Here is a 17568-nt window from a genome sequence, read left to right on the forward strand (position 1 = left end):
AATTGCCCCTTATAAACTGTTGGAGGATTCAACATGCTAAATATTTCTTTAAGAATATGAAAAGCCCACATGCATGTACACTTATATGCATAGGATTTAATGTAGACTGTAGGGGGATTTTTTTATTCTAAATAAATTCTTATTCCAAGATTGTCTAAAATATTCTATGAAGCCAGAATCTGTCATTATATTTTTATTAAAACTTCAATTTCATTTAAAGTCTTTTTTTTAATCTATACAGTCATTCTACAGTACCAACCATAATTCAGAAAACCATTTACAGTGAATAGTGCACACATACTCTTCAAAATTATGCAGCTACATAGCCACACACACGCTCACTCACTCATGAATACAGTGCACAAAAACATACACAGATATGGACACAGAGCTCAGACCCACCTAATATCAATAAAATCAGACTTTGTGGACACTGAAACACAGTAGGACACAAAGACCAAGCACACACACTAAAAAGTTCACCATTTTAGAAGCTTAGCAAGACAGATGCTCTGCTCCCATTAATATTCTGAACATTTAGTACCGCAAAACCCTTTTAAACTCTCTTCTGACTACAGGCTTCCGTCAGGTTGAGATATGGTCATTGTTGCCTTAGGTGTTCCCTCAGATTTCAGGTTTGAAAAATCACACCTTAAATAGATGACATTTAGGTCAGCATGCACAAGTCTCATCACAAGGTAACATTCTGTCTCACAAAAATATTACATTGTCAGTTGATTATGTTGGATCACTGTTTGGCATTATTTGAGACCAATGTGCTATGTAATGTATTTAAAGCCATCAGTGGATTCAATCAGGCATGGATGTCGGCATCTTGGCGTACTATTTAAAAATCAGCACAAAAGTGTCACATTTGGCAAGACATCCCACGGCAACAGTGTATCTATGACAACAGTGCATTCATGAGTGCTGCGTAGCTTAGCCACGGTCTGCTAGTGGTTTGGGCACTCTGCACTGCTGAAATATCTCAGCAGGAAAGGAAAAAACCCCTCAAATAAATAGGAAATAATATTTGTGTTGAGAACAGTGACACAGGTTTCTCCCATTCTTTGTGATGGATGTAAAAGTGTATTAAAGAAATGTGCTTTTGAACAGACAAGGACCAGAATGGCTCCCAGAATGAACTGACAAAAAATGATTTGTACCGTTAACCATCTTATACCAATTACTGCTTAGCCTGATTAGTCTGTTCATCACAAAGGTTAAATTAGCGATGAACAGCAAACTGGTGATTGTGTAAATGAAATTGTCATTTTCAGATGTAGAGCTAGCTAGAAGAGGCTAGGTAAGGATTTAGGCTAATACCTGTGTGTTACATGCAGGTTGTAAAATCATACAGGAGAACCAGCATATAGTAATCCATTTACCTGTGCTACAGCCGATTAAATAAACAGTATCCCATGGTCATACAGCTGCTAATGTTTACCCAAAACATGGTGAAATATTACCAGAAAAAAATTCTGAGTAAATCTAAGGACTGACTCTCAGCATTAATGAAAATGTGTAGGGACTCACAGTTTAATGACAGTTACATATCTAGACACCCACACACCCACCAACATTTTGACACAGATCCACACATAGATATCCACTAAAACAGTAGTGTAGCGGTCTCCCTGCCTAACTCACTCTCTCAGACATTCCTGTGTGTTATTTCAGTGATAGGACTGGTATGGCATGCTATTTGAGGAGACCAGAACAACGACATTTGCACATACGGCTATAAAGTAAAACATGCACTCGCACTTGTCACACTTGTCTGCATTTCTTTTCAGGACGGTAGTCTTTCTTTGGGTCAAAGTTTAACTCAGATTTGGGCCCTGCGCTCTGATTGGTCAGTCTATTTCCTGGCATGGGGTATTGCTGGAATTCTGAGGCACCTGGTATAACTGCCCCTCTGTGGGTGCAGCTTGGTCAGACATGTTTTTGGGTGTGTCATACATGGACGTCCCTGATTGGTCACAGTCTGTTTGGGCCACTATACCATGGCCACAGAAAGGCAGTGCACCTCCTGATATGTGATTGGCTCTGTCAGTGGTGATGGGAATGGCATACTCCGCTCCAGAAGCAGGAAGAGGTTCAGCATAGGCGTGATATTGTTCAGGGGTCAAGGGTGCGTCGTACTCAGGGTCGGCTCCCTCCTCGGGCTTAAATGTTGACCTTTGACCCAGAGAGGTCATGGTACCACTTACCAGCGGCTGAGCATATTCTGGGGAGACAGATAGAACAGGATAAAAACAATGACCAAAGAAAAGAATGCCAACAATAGACTCTATATGCATGTGTGTTGTTAACACAGGCTGAATGTGTGTGTGTGTGTATACCTGCAGGCTCGACTCGTGGTCTCTGGTGGTCAGCTGGAGCAGAAGAACTATAACGCACACATTCCTCCCCATCCAACTTAGAGGGCAACAGCTGCTTCATGCTCTTCCACCATACTAGAACACACACACACGTATATATAATTTTTTTTACATTACATTTATTGCATTTATCTGACACTTTTATCCAAAGCAACTTATAATTTGGACTGAGCGCAATTTCTTTGAGCAACTGAGGGTTAAGGGCCTTGCTCACAGGCCCAACAGTAGCAACTTGGCTGCAGTGGGGCTTGAACTGGCAACCTTCTGATTACTAGTCACGTACCTTAACCACTGAGCGACAGCCAATGACATTCCAGCCAACATAATGAGTGTGTAAAGATACGTGTACCTGTTCGATCCCAGTGTGGAAGATCATAGGTCACTTCAGGGCTTTTCCTTAAGCAGAACACAGTGAACCAATAGGGGGAGTTAAAATCCTCTTGTATATATTATCATCTCATATATAGATGATCTGTATGTGCTGAATCATCTTCCGCATACATGCTAAAGCAGTCTTTGGAGCCACCCGGTAAGTCAGACGTTCCCTTTTTCGGTAACATCCGATCTCAGCTTATTTTGACGGTTTGAAACGGGCTTACGTTAGGCTTGGCCATCACTGGCAATCCTTCCACAACCCTGCTCCTGTCAGGCTCGTTACTACTGTCAAACAGACTGCAGTGTGTGCGGTGCTGACCTGCTCTTCCAAAGCCACGTGCACACCACCAGCAGCACAGGAGCTGTCAGGACAACCACGAGCACGGGCACCAACACCGCCACCAGTGCCATCTCTGGAAGCAGCACACAATACAACACCACGGGGCACATGGGGTTATCGTCGGGGCAATTTGGCGACAGAACGGCAGGACGTGACCCACTGTGAGAGCTGTTCTTACCAAAAAGCAAATGGCAATCAGAAAGGTTCAAATAAATATATAAATAATGATGGAAACTACTTTTAAAAAAGCAATTTGTGGGAATGGACATAGGTTTCATACATGTGGCAAAGCTTCAATCAGAAAGAAGCAGGAATCGATGTCTATGATCTGCTGAATTGCTGAATTATAACAGGATCTCACAATATACAATACAATGACTTTTTTTCTTACCATTATTAGTCTGTGGGGGCACGGTGATATTCCGAACATTTGATGTGCATGTAGTCGGCTCCTGGTGCGGAGGAACAGTGCTTCTTTTGGGAGGAGGGGCTGGGTAAAATATTCGTGGCCTCGCTGGCCAACAAAAGGAACAAAATGCACTTTCATAAAGTTGATCATTCTAAATTGATGCCTTATTTCTAACTTTACATACATGTGATTGGTCTTACCTATATGTAATTGACAGCCAAGCAGCTCCATTTTAAGGGAAATCCTCTGGTTCCACTGGGAGGGGCTTATTCTGATGAACCGTGCTTCAATTGGTGGAATGAAGTTGTTACGCACTTCTTGAAGATAGTTGGTATTTCCTTGGAAAACCTATAAATTCAATACAGTCATGTTTTGCAACAAAACATTTGGTCTTTACCCAAGTTAATTCATAATGTGTTGAATCAGAGGGCAATGATTTGTTGTGCTCTTACAAGAGAGACACTCAGTGTGTAGACAAGATTGAAATTTACATTCATTTGCTCAATTCACTGTCAGTGACATGTTAGTGTTATCAGACCCCTCACAACGCAGTACTGCATCACTGACACAACAAAGGTTTACAGCCCTCTTCTTAATTGTAACCAATCAATGAGCTCCTCATTAAGTTCTCAACCAATCAATGGCCATTCATTATTAACGACTAGCAAGCGCATTTAAATGGCTGGGCTCTTAAACCCCATCCACTTCTTGCCACAAACTGTAAATTTTCTTAACTGCCAAAAAAGCTAGAATGAAAGGAGATGGTATTATGCATGTGTACTACCTTGTCTTGGTCTGAGCCTACATCCTGATAAGCGTTCCAGTCCTGTCCATCATTGCTATAGTGCACACGATAGGTAGAAACATAAAATTGGTGCTCAGGTAGGGTGGAGCCAGAGGTGATGATTCCTGAATAAGGGGGTGGACTGGTTATTAGCATCCATCAACAAAAGAACTCTCTCCTTCCCTTATCTTTTCTTTCTCACTCTTTTACCTGTTATTTTTTTCTCTCTCTTCAGATCCACCTGTATCCATTGTTTTGTGTCACCGTGGGCTGCTGCCCACGGAAGACCTGCCCTTTTCAGCCTAGCCCCTGAGGGTGCCCACACAGAAGGTTCATCGCCGTGACGACCCCACTCCCACACAGAGGAGGTGGAGATTTGAGAATCGCTGACCACACCCGACTCCAGACCCAGTGTGCCATAGCAGCCTGGTTGAGAAGCACAGAGACAAACGAAATCTCCTCTTAAGCACTATTTAGAGAGCGCATGCATATCTGACTTCATCTTTCCACTAGGAGGATGGGACAATGTTAGCTGTTTACTAATACACGCTTACAAAGGCTGGGCTCAAGTGATAGTCATTCAGTTGCTGTAAGTAAACTCCGGTAAGTCTTCCATGTGAATCTTCAGTCAGACTTACCGCTGGTTTTAAAAGTGAAGAGACTCGGGGAGAGGGTCCCTCTTTGGGGAGAGAGAAAGATGGAGCGTAAGAGAAAAAAAATATATATATTGATCAGTTACTCATCCTCTACAGTATTAATGCGGATACCTCAAGGGCAAAAGTGGGAAAGTAAACAATGTATCAAGAATAAGCCTGCCTGCGTGTGTCTGTGAATAAAGAGTATGCAAGAGGACAATGGAAGGAGAGCAGTCAGTCAGGCGGTGGCAACTTACGCCGCGGAGGTGACATTGTTGGCCAGCGTGCTGTCATAGTGCGGGATTCCTGTACTGCTCACCACACTGACCTTCCCCCCCAGACTGTTGGACACCACCCCAGCGTGGATAGCAGCCAGGCATAACCCAGAGGACTGGAGGTTGAGAGAGAGAGAGAGAGAGAGAGAGAGCGAGAGAGAGAGAGAGAGAGAGAAGGAATGGAAAAGAGACTGAGATGACTGAGACAGACTAATTGAGCCATAAGCCACAAGACAGAGAGATGACTGACTTGGCTGGTGATGTCACATCCTGGGAGCAAATGGAACGCTGACATTATTGTTGTGAAGTTGCCACTTCAGTCTTTCCGCAGAATTCAGTTTGAATTACAAAGACACATACCCAAACAATGACACAGAAATGCAGATGGAAACACACACACAAACGCACACACGCTTCCCATAGGCGCTGTCGGACTTGTATTGGAATTATGAGGCAAGCCCTGTTTTAAAATTGACATTTCTTTTCTCCCTCCCTCTCTCTCCATCCCTCAACCGCAGACTGACCACAGACACCAGGCAAACTTTCAACACACACACATGCACCGCAAACACACACCACTTCCTATTGGCAAAATAAAAACACCACCAGCTTCAGTCACTTGCCACTGCACACACCCACCATCCAAATTAGATACGTGTGCATTCAACACACGTGCACATATATATATGGGGCCCACAGTAATGCACAGGGTGTTGGAGATCTCTAGAGGAAGGCTTAATTCTGTCAGCTGGTCTGTATTACAAAACTGTTCAGCCAAATACTGACCTAACATCTCCCATAGAGACTCTCACTTACACAGTACAGATATACACCCCACTCACACACACACACACACAGCAAAGTAATGTGAAGACAAAAGTCACCCTAATTCCCCACCACCAAGAAGCCCTAAATTCACAAAATTATTTATTTCAACCAAGCAGTCAAAGCACCAGATTAAACATATTTAACATTTCATACAGTCCCTTGAGAATGGCCAACCACGCCTGTAATGAGATCATCAGCATGGGACCATTAATGATCTAGCATGCAGCCAAGACAGCATGAGGTCATCATTCAGAGACAGTGAGAAAGAGTGAAACAGATGGATTCAAAGAGCTTTTGTCGCAGTGTAAGCCGCGTATGAGTGAGAGCGAGTGAGCATGTGTGTGTGTTAGACGCGTGTGTGTGTGTGTGAACTTACATCTCTGTAGCCATGGGGTATGGTTCCAGACACCTCTCCAAAGTCAGTCAGACACCCCGCCGGACAGAACTTACTGGAAAGAAGGAAAGAAAACTATTCACGTGCACCCATACACACGTATGCACCCACTTCCTTGCAGGCCTGAACATATTTATGTACCTGAACTCAGCTTCAGTGAAGTCATTTCCCTTCTCCAAACAGGTGATCAGATCTGGAAAGAAGAGTAAGAAGTCACACCATTTACAATGCTTTTCCCTGACACACAACACCACACGCATCTTTTCTTTCTCTTCCTCTCTCTGATGCCAGTGTTCAGTCCACTGTCATGGTGACAGCATTGATCTATGCATAAGTAAAGTTGCTGTTGTGTGTGTGTGTGTGTGTGTGTGTGTGTGTGTGTGTGTGTGTGTGTGTGTGTGTGTGTTTACTTGTGGTTTCTAGCAAGCATAAAAATCTTACTTACTGCATATCTTTACCTCAGTTCTCTCTGGAGGGGTGTATCAGTATATTAGGTTTCAAAAAGAGGATATAGATAAAAGCCTTGAAAAGATCAATACCAACAGCCACAGAAAGACTGTGTGTGTGTGTGTGTGTGTGTGTGTGTGTGTGTGTATTTGTGTGTGTGTGTGTGTGTGTGTGTGTGTGTGTGTGTGTGTGTGTGTGTGTGTGTGTGTGTGTGAGACTCTATGTCTGCGGGTGTGGTGTGTGACAGGAAGGTAAGATATATCTTGTGGTAGTGTGTGGTATCATATTGTCCATTACTCAAACCCACAAGCCTGGCACTGTTTGCTTTTCTCCTCCTGATTCATCAGAGAAAGAGGATCTCTGCCTCTCAGGCACACAGACCCCCACCTCTCCCTTCACACATGCACACAGAATAACTCCCTCACTTGACTCAGACTAAGAAAGCAACTGGGAGAGCAAGACAGACATAAGCACGCACACACACACACACACACAGACACACACACACACACACACACACACACACAACCACCCCCAGCACAGCTGCTGGAATTCCAGGGATGTGAAAGCACAGGATGTACCATGCTTTCCCAAGTACCTTATTAAACCTGTGTGCATGGTCTGTCCAAAGTTTGGAAAATTACAAAATTATTATCTTTATAAATGGCAAAAAACCTAAACCAGTGTCGACAGAAGTAAAATAAAACATTTTACTTATTTCAGTCACAACTAACCAAAGTCAAGACAATTTGGACAGTCATTAACAATGTACAGACATGAGGATAATACAGAGAAACACGTTGTATTCTAGATTTCCTCACAAAATAGTTCAGTGAAATAATTCTTGATCTCTATAACACAGTGGTATGCTTAACCACCTCCAGCTGACATCACTTCCTTTAACTCCGACAACACATTTATTTATTTATTCCTCCATCATCCTTTTCTCGAGCTTAAGGCCAAAGTGATACGGTGTCACAGGCACACCCTACCTCAAGAGGCACGGAAAACTAAAACGAGGTTTTAATCCTCTCCATCAAAACCCCCCCCCCCCCCCCCCCCTCCATAAAGGGATATTTGACTCCACTATGTCTGCAGTGCCTCCCATCAAAAAAGTGATGAGCAGCCACACCTCAAAGCTAAAGGGTCATGCAGCAGTCTCTGACATTCTCTTGTTTTTCTCTCGGTTCTCCCTCTTCCTATAATCAGTTTCACACAAGGCCCCTCCCTCTCATCTGTACAAACACACAAAGGAGTCGTCATGGCAACTCCTAGTGAGCCCTGTGAGAGGTACAGTCTCAGGCTTATGCAAACACACACACACACACACACACACACACACACACAGCCCAATAACTTTAAAATCCATGATTCTAGTTTAACTTCCCATAAGCTCAAACTGAGTTCTGACTTCAAATGCCTTGTGGGAAGTTTGTATTTGTGTCACTCAGTAAGAAAAAAACACTTTGAAAGAAGCTTAAACATTTGACACCCAATGCTTAAACTGGCACCCAAAGTAGGCATAGCTTGGCATATCTAGAATAAATGACACTTTTAAAAATTCATATTTCTTTGCCATTATATCGATTAGCTGTGGACATTGACAGTTAGCTTGAAAGTGCAAAAAATGAGAGGCTCTGAAGGAGTGTGAGTGAGCAGGCTGTGGAGGGAGCAGAGCCAGTCACAGAGGGAGTGGAGCGGAGCGGGAGGCGGGGCTGTTACCTGGATACTCGCTGCTAGCGTAGGAGAGGAAAAACCCACGCCCGTGGTCATGTGGCCCGCTCATGAACTGCACCGTCACCTGGTGGCTGGCTGACTCCACCACCCTGGGCCCCTTCACATCTCCGTGACAGAGCTTGACTAGAGAAGGAGGAGGGGTTAGAGTGGACCGAAGCTTATTATTGGGTGCAGTATACCATAGTTGAGTGGTTCACAGAGAAGTGCAGATCTGCCACTGTTAGAACGTATGTCCAGCATGGCGCCGTGTTGGTTTTTTAGAGTCCGGGTCTGCACAGTGCTAAAGTGCTCTTGGGTGAAGCGACTGTCTCCGTCTGTCTCAGTTTGACGAACAAAAATGGCAGCAATCGTTAGCCACTATAAAAAAAATTTTTAAAAAAGGAATAATGCCCTACTGGATGACAGCAAACCCTGAGATGAGTTACTTCTAGAGGTGGATACCAGTTTTTCTGAACTGATCCAATATTAATATCTTGCATTTGAATGTATCCCAATAAATACTAAGTCAATGTTTTTTCATTAAAAACCACTGCAGAGCTGTAGTTCAGTTGGTTGGGGTAATTGTTTTGTGTGGGATGTATTATATATGATATTTTACAGATTTCATGAAGGGATATGACATTATACGTTAAAATTAATTAAAAACATTTTAACATTTTTTAAACAAGACTACAGCATTTGATTTTTCACTTCCATTGCCTTACCATGAGTGTCTCTTAGTGAGATGATATTTACTACCTTGGTTATCACCTGCTTGGTTCTCAGCTTTACTGTACCCACCCTCACAACACATCCACATGCACACATTTCTAATTTCATAATTTACACACACGTACTGAAATTACTTTACTTCACAGCCAAACTGGAAATGTTTTTCTTTGTTTTCTCTAAAGAAATCACTGCTGGTCATGGATATGGTAGAGAACAGTGCTAAAATGCTATTTTGTCTTGTTTAAATGCTCACATATGAAGGTAGGTAGCCCGTTCCACACACTGGGTTATCAAAATGATACCGATGAAAATTACATGTGTGAGCGCATGGATATTTGAATTTTAACACAATTTTTTATTGTTAATGAGAAGAAAATGCTACAAAGAATCTCTGTAGCCCAAACTAGCCCAGCTGATATCATGTGACATGCTAGAACTGTGCTATTTTCAGGCTGAATTTGTGATGGTATCGGATCTGTTTCCTTAATGTATTCACCGATATTCGATACATCAGTATTTGCTGATATCGATCCGATTCGATAGGACTGGAACATGACAGAATATCACACAGTGATTATTTTGCTCCTTTTAACATCCTAAAACAGAGGGGTAACACAGGATGTGACATATTTATGAATATCATGCCTGATCAGTACACCTACTGAACACTTGTTTAGCACACCTGAAATTTGTCAGAGCAGACAATAAAGAAATGAGCAATTCGTAAAAGGTTTTTTTTGTATGTGGTGGCTGTCCACAATGTCAGTGCAATAAGGACTGAATATTAAATCAGCGCCCCTGGCGCCTGTCTGCAAGCTTACAGGTGTAGCAGCTTACTGCCATGACTACAGTGTAAAAGCAAACAGCTTTGAAGTGATGAGCGCCTCTCTCACCGATCTCCGTCCGGCCGACACCGATGCCGTTGAACAGCCGCAGGTAGGACACCTGGCAGTTCTGCGTGTCGATGTCGAGGTCGGCCACGTGCAGGATGAGTGTGTGCCCCCCCCTCTCCCTGATCTCCCACTCACACACCGAATGCGTGGGGTAAGAGAGGGGGTAGCCTAGAGACGCTAGGCTGCCGCTGCCTGGGCCCAGCAGCGTGTGCCCACAGCCATCCCCTACAACACACATGTTGTAGGCAGGAGTCACAGAAACAGCACACACAGATGCATTACAGTGTAGGCAGGAGTCACAGAAACAGCACACACGGATGCATTACAGTGTAGGCAGGAGTCACAGAAACAGCGCTCACAGATGCATTGCAGTGTAGGCAGGAGTCACAGAAACAGCACACACGGATGCATTGCAGCGTAGGCAGGAGTCACAGAAACAGCGCTCACGGATGCATTACAGCGTAGGCAGGAGTCACAGAAACAGCGCTCACGGATGCATTACAGCGTAGGCAGGAGTCACAGAAACAGCGCTCACAGATGCATTGCAGCGTAGGCAGGAGTCACAGAAACAGCGCTCACAGATGCACTGCAGCGTAGGCAGGAGTCACAGAAACAGCGCTCACAGATGCACTGCAGCGTAGGCAGGAGTCACAGAAACAGCGCTCACAGATGCACTGCAGCGTAGGCAGGAGTCACAGAAACAGCGCTCACAGATGCATTGCAGCGTAGGCAGGAGTCACAGAAACAGCGCTCACAGATGCATTGCAGCGTAGGCAGGAGTCACAGAAACAGCGCTCACAGATGCATTGCAGCGTAGGCAGGAGTCACAGAAACAGCGCTCACAGATGCATTGCAGCGTAGGCAGGAGTCACAGAAACAGCCCTCACAGATGCATTACAGCGTAGGCAGGAGTCACAGAAACAGTGCTCACAGATGCATTACAGTGTAGGCAGGAGTCAGTAGTTTGGTACACAGTATAAGTACAAATATACTATGAATGTATGAAAAAGTTTTGAAGAAATAAATCATTATTTTCCCTTCACCATGTGAATCCTTACTGAATCAACAAGAGCTCTACAATTAAGCAACTTTGAGCACGAAGGAAGTAGAATTAAAAAGATTACTTTTGGGGAGGACAAACAGATCTGCATCATATAATGGGCTTCTCCATCAGCGGAGGTGGCAGGTAAATGGATTTTTGCATTAGCTAATGGTGTCGTGAGGCCTACATCTGTAGTGACCTTCCAATTAAACTTTACTGTCTGCCTCGTACATGTGAACTAAGTGATCACACGGTCAAATGTTATTGGAGACATTTACTGCAACATCAGCACAGCGCGCTGTTAAGTGGGTATCACGTTTCGGTTTCTCCCTGAGACACACAAACGCACGCACGCACGCACGCACCCTGGCAAGATCGCAGCTGATCGCACAGCCTGTCACGCGGTTATGCACCGAACGAATCCTCTCGCGCTGCTGTTACGTAACCGGTACTGGACAATCTCCAGGCCCTCAAAGCAAAAACATCCTCATCTACCCTTCAGGCTCTCTGTACAACGCAACACACACACACACACGATGCACCACATGTTCACTTTTTCTACTGCAAAACTAGTGCATAAAAATCGTTAAAACTCCCACGTTGTAGATAACCCGATGACTCGCGCTTTACAGACAGTACTGCTCCACATCTACCGCAGTGTTTCCCGTTATCGAAGGACCCCGGCCCTTCCCCCTCGCTCTGAACTCCACCAAATGGTACGACCCCCTCTTGTGATCACCTGAAACCCTCTTACACAAGACAACCGTCTTTTCCTCGGGTGTGCGGCGCTCTTTGACCGTGGTCTCCGGAGCACCCTCCAAACAGCCCGAACAACATATCTGGGACCGGAGAGAAGCGGCCGTGGCCCATGTAAGGCATTCAGCTCTCCGCAGAGCAGCGCGACGGTGTAACCGCCACTTACCGACTACAGAAACCGCAGCAGGCGGAGCGGCCAGTGGACGCGGGGGTGGACCGCTCTGGGCCCTTTCGAAAAACTTTCACCAAACTACGCGCGAAGTGCACATACCTTTCTGCGCCCGGGACCCTCTTGCAGAGAGGAAGAGGGTGATGATAAGGACGAAGACCGCAGCCCCTCCGGTCCCTCTCCCCACCATTAGCGACGCATCCATCGCAGTCTGCAGTCCGAATGCATAATGCAAACTGCGCGACCGGGCCGGACGGCAAAAAGTGTACGCGACAGGCCTAAACTGCGGGTAGCATAAGTCGCCGTCGGTGCTCTCCGTATTGTCGCCGCGTCCTCGAGTATTCCGGTATCCGGCCCTAACAGATTTTAGCGGCACTCCGTCAGGACACGGTTCTTGCTCGCTCTTCAATTCAGACACATCCCCAATCTGTTAGACGACTTCCTTCACTTACGCTCCTCCCACCGCACAGCGGCCCCTAGTAGAGTGTTTCGCGGTGGGCCTGTCCGCTCCTCGGCTGCCATAACAGACCCTACACACTGATCAATAATGTCGGGGTGGGATGTCTTCGTCGGCAAAGTTTCCAGACGAGGCGTCTGGTTTATTATGCTTTTGTTGTGCGAAGGAATGAAGAGACTTGTCATTAAATTATCATAAATAAACGCAGATTTCATTTCCTCGTAGACTTAAGTATACTTTTTGTCTGACGTATTAAGAGGGAGAAGGGCTATATTATATCTGCACTGTCGAAGATTCAATTTACAAATAGCAGAACTGGGGACCTTTTGATATAAAGTACTTTTCTGAATAACAGAACAGACTTGCTGTTAAGCTCTTCGTGTGAGTCAGCTGTGTTTAGAGCAACAGAGGGCGAGAACTACTAGGTAAAAGATCAAGCTCAGAAAACCATATTGAGATGTGCATAATTTTTATGTACATAAAATACATAACTACACAAAATAACTCCATCAAAACCGTAGAGCTTGAAGTACTGGAAGAGGCGACTTTTGCAACCCATACGATCCTTATTTGCAGTAGGAAAACCGAATTAGCAGTTTTATTGTCCACAGGTTTCGAAATAGTCCCCCCCCCCGTCCCCCCCCCCCCGAAACTTGTTGCTTAAAAAAATAAGTTCATGTCATTGCAGCACCAGAATCAGACATGTAGCATATGTATTTATAAAGGGGATCACTTGGATGTATTGTTTTTTTTTTCGTTCCGAAAACTTGTCCTGACTGCAGGCCTAGAGGACAAAATGTCAGCCTGATAAACGGCGCAGGCTTAGTGGACGCTTCTTTATCAAAAGACCCTGACGCAACCAATTACTCTATCTTCCACAGCAAAACAATCTCTCTCTCTCTCTCTCTCTCTCTCTCTCTCTCTCTCTCTCTCTCTCTCTCTCTCTCTCTCTCTCTCTCTCTCTCTCTCTCTCTCTCTCTCCTTGACATGCTTCTGTAGTGAATCAGAGACCTTCAGCCATAAGTGCTATCTTATCAGTTTTGCTCCACACAGACGTGTGTGATGAAGTAAAAACGACACAGCAACATTCATACAGTGCCATTATAACATACATACATTCTAACGTTTCACGCCCTCATGTGGTCCCAATCTTTCATGAAACGTTTTCAGTGACATATGAGCGCCACATAGTGGAAACGATCATGAACTACAGTTAGCAAAATCTTCAAGCATACATGTTACTGAACTACCCATTCGCGAGCCATCCAAAATTCATTTTAAATATGTAATTTTGTGGTTTTTTTTAAAAATCATATATATGTTTATCTATGATAGTTATCACAACAAGACTCAACAGTCTGTCCCAAGACTAAGCGCAGTTCCTGTCCACTGTTGTATGGTTGAACTAATGGCCTATTTAATACCGACAAAGTGCTTTCCTTTTAAAGTAATTTCCATTTTACCACTGTGCAACATAATGGTGAGTAATAACAGAGGCCACTTCAAAGGACTACAAGCACTGGGACGGAAGGACTGGCATTCAGCACAATTTGTTGCTCTCCCTGCCTCAGCGCACTTACTAAAACTAACAACCGATTAGATGAGCTGTGTCTTCACAACAAAATGACAATAATTGCGCTAGACTCCTTCTCTCCAGAACCATAGTCAAGGCCTGGACTGTTTGATTAAGCTTTCTATGCTTCCTCCTGCTGATTCCAGACCGCTACAGGTATAAAATGTCTCAGTCCACAGTGCACCATGGGTCCAATAGTAAGACTATGGGTCAGAGATGACGTCCCCATGGCAGGCGTGGCCTCATGGTGAGAACGCTGACTGCAGGTAAGTTATTTACATCTGTTCTGCGCAGATCTCCGGCCAGACAGCGTGGCTCGTCTCTCGTCCGGTAACCTGCTAACCTGTCTATATGCTTTTGCAGCTGCTGCAACATTTATGCTCGTCTCACTGATGTCCACTCACTCCATGTAGTGAATATTGCAGAGGAGTGAAATAAAAGGTGCATCGATTGTATTATCCAGTTCTGATCACCGTTGCTGTTGTGTTCCACGTTTATAACTACATTTTTCAGATACTGTGGTCAAGATGGTCACAGAATAAACAGCTTTCTTTCATGACAAATAAATACATTTTTATTGCTCACACTGAGGAATGTGATGGTATTCCAGCATTTTTCAATAGAAGTTTGGTTCTGCATTAAATGTGTTTTGAAATAGTGAATACAGTGGAAATATATGCTGCAGTCATGCAAATGTGAGCTGTAAAAATTCAGCGTTAGTGAAATGCTTCAAAACCTGAGGGACTCCATTAATAAAGGTACTTACATTTAGGCAGGTTATTTACCATTCGTAACAATTAGCTGAAAAGAAGTGCGATCTCAGCTCACACTTACAGTGAGATATTTACAGAGCGTTAGTTCATGTTTTGTACGGTGGCGGAGTTCAGTTTGCAATAAAATGCTGAGTGGTTCAATTGATTTTCCCGTAAACTGTTTTTCCACTTTACGTTTTTCAAGACTCTACACTCTATAAAGGGAACAGCGCCCTCAAGTGGGCCAATGTTGTTATTACATCAAGCCTTTTTTCAAGGAATATTTTAAAAATTATTTCAAATAAAATAAATACAAGACATCTGAACAGGTTGCAGTGTAGACTTACTTGTCATTTATGGAATGTTTCAACATATGCTGTTCTGTGAGAGAAAGAATTTAACATAGTTTGTTTTGCTGGCCTGGTGGTCTGTGTGATGTTTGATTTGGCCCCATTGAAAAATCACCCACTGGCAGACCATAGGAAAACCACTGATATACGTCTACACTTACATGTGCATCTGCACACAAACACACATGCACATAGCTCTGAGTAGGATATACAGCAAATAATCTTTATATTTCTTGTTAGAAAAACCCCATATACCCACATACTCATTGTAAGGTTTTTGCCAAAAAAGCAGTTCCAAGCCACAGCTCTCAAATATTCTCATCCCATTTTGTCCCTGTGGCGGTGATCAGCCAGGAGCCTCTGGGAGTCTGACACAGTTCAGTTTGCCATGCCTGACAAAATGATGAGCTCAGAGCTACAACATTAGAGCACTCCATCATATAGTCTGCAATGGAACATTGACACAGATTGGGAGGTGTTGGGAGCTTGAGACACAGTTCAGCACATGGAAGGGTCCAACTAGAAGGCAAAAGAAAAGCCTTAGAAAGCCAGTCTACTGAAAAGCACTGATTACACAAGCCGCAGCTGAAATGAACTGGTTCACTTGAACTGAAGGTAATCTGTATTGCATCTGAATTATAGAGAACTTCTCAGTTCACTTGTGTGCACGTGTAAGTGTGGCGGGGGGGGTGTGGGTGTGTGTGTGTTTGTCCTTAATATACTTTCAAACCACAGTGTGATGGAAAAGTGAAATACTAGAAATATTATTTTCCAAAGAAATTCCTTTTTAAACACACTGATTTTTGTATATATAGAGGTAATGTTATAGTTAGGTTTAGAAGTAAGATTTCAGATGAAGTTATGGTTTGGATTAACTTGTAGTCATGATTTAGGTTAGGCATTAGTTCAGGTTTTTGACTAAGGTTAGGCTTCCAGTTAAACATGATGTTAGCTTGTAGTTCGTTTTAAGTGTATGCAGAGATTTAGTTAAGGTAACACTGGAGTTCTGACAAATAGACCAACAGAAGATGATGTGTACGTCAGCATGTCATGTAAGCACGGAGTAGTTTGTGCTCTGCTTTTTCAATAAACATTTGAGACATATGATGAGACAAATTATAAATGAAGCTAGGTAACATGGGTGATCTGGACTAAATGCACCACGCACACAGACACATGCACACACAGACACACACATAGGTGCCCACACGGGAATATTCTCTTTATCTCTGAGGTCAGTTTACAGGAAATTAGAGTGGCTGGCTGCCTCTCCCTTTCTGTCTCTTTTTTCATGTTCTTTCTTTTCACACATGCACGCACATATACCCACACCTGCTAGGAATATCAATAGGACAATGGATCTTTTCACAGCGCTTGTTCTTGAAGTGGAACAAAGGTGGTTCCTCCCTTTATTCATATGTTGGTGTGTGTATTGGCCAGTATCAGTAAATCATTTGGTATTACATTTTTAAAAATAACATCAAAGATGAATGGCCAGGATTGTTGGGCAAAGGATCAAATTATGTAATTTTGCATGTGCACAACATTTGTGATGTTATTTTTACCGTTGTAGTTTGCTGAGGTAGCAGTGGCTTCAGGCTCCTCGCTGCTGGGAGTGGCACTAACGTTAACTTGCTGCTTCTAGTATGCATTTAGTATTAGTTCTGGTTGAAGCTCTGTTGTGTCATTGTGATTCAGGCATTCTCTTTGTACCCTTTTGGAGCCTGGCCAACATTGTTATTTAGCCATCGGAGTAGAGTCGGAGTAACGTTAACATTACTTAGGCTTGCATTAACGTTACTTGTACTATACTTGTAGAGAGACTGAGAGCAGTGTTATGGAATGCCCCTTGGGTAATGCAGTTTATGTAGACTCATTATGAAATGCCCAGAACCTGATATTGACAGGGCAGAAACGACTATGGGGAGCTTGTGACAGTACCGCAAGAAAAAGTATAGCAAAAAAAATATAGAAGTGCTGGCACTGTGGAATGGTGAATACCGGCCCACATTGAGCACCACACATTTACTCAAATTTACTGGAATATATGTGGTTACAATACACACCTCAGATAAGATGTAGAAGATGTACTCCTGCAAGAATTACAATCTTACCATGGTGAAGGGGCTTGTGTGCATCAGTGAACCATAGGGTTGTGTCATCAGAAGTTAAATACTTCCAGTAGGGTCACTCTTGGTGATCAGGTGTGAGGAGAAATGTCAGACTAAAAAACAGACCCTCATAGAAGGTGCTTATG

The 17568-nt window shown here is 43.7% G+C and overlaps 1 protein-coding gene across 2 annotated transcripts; it reads right to left on the bottom strand.

Moving 5' to 3' along the window:
• Window positions 1-178: 178 nt before the first annotated feature.
• On the bottom strand, window positions 179-12817 carry dcbld2 (discoidin, CUB and LCCL domain containing 2). Of its 2 annotated transcripts, XM_027005160.2 has the most exons (15): window positions 12282-12817; window positions 10213-10437; window positions 8594-8731; window positions 6566-6617; window positions 6407-6479; window positions 5185-5318; window positions 4931-4971; window positions 4503-4718; window positions 4293-4417; window positions 3709-3856; window positions 3491-3613; window positions 3079-3172; window positions 2734-2780; window positions 2346-2459; window positions 179-2230 (listed from the first exon to the last, which is right to left on the bottom strand). In XM_027005160.2, the coding sequence occupies exons 1-15, from the start codon at window positions 12382-12384 to the stop codon at window positions 1857-1859; spliced, it is 2007 nt and encodes a 668-aa protein (XP_026860961.2). In that variant the 5' UTR covers window positions 12385-12817; the 3' UTR covers window positions 179-1856. The 2 variants fall into 2 exon arrangements, with proteins under 2 accessions (XP_026860961.2, XP_035378818.1); XM_035522925.1 differs by lacking the exon at window positions 10213-10437 and having other exon boundaries at window positions 12282-12815.
• Window positions 12818-17568: the final 4751 nt, after the last annotated feature.

The sequence above is a fragment of the Electrophorus electricus genome, chromosome 25 (genome assembly GCF_013358815.1).
Source record: "Electrophorus electricus isolate fEleEle1 chromosome 25, fEleEle1.pri, whole genome shotgun sequence".
Taxonomy (NCBI): Eukaryota; Metazoa; Chordata; class Actinopteri; order Gymnotiformes; family Gymnotidae; genus Electrophorus; species Electrophorus electricus.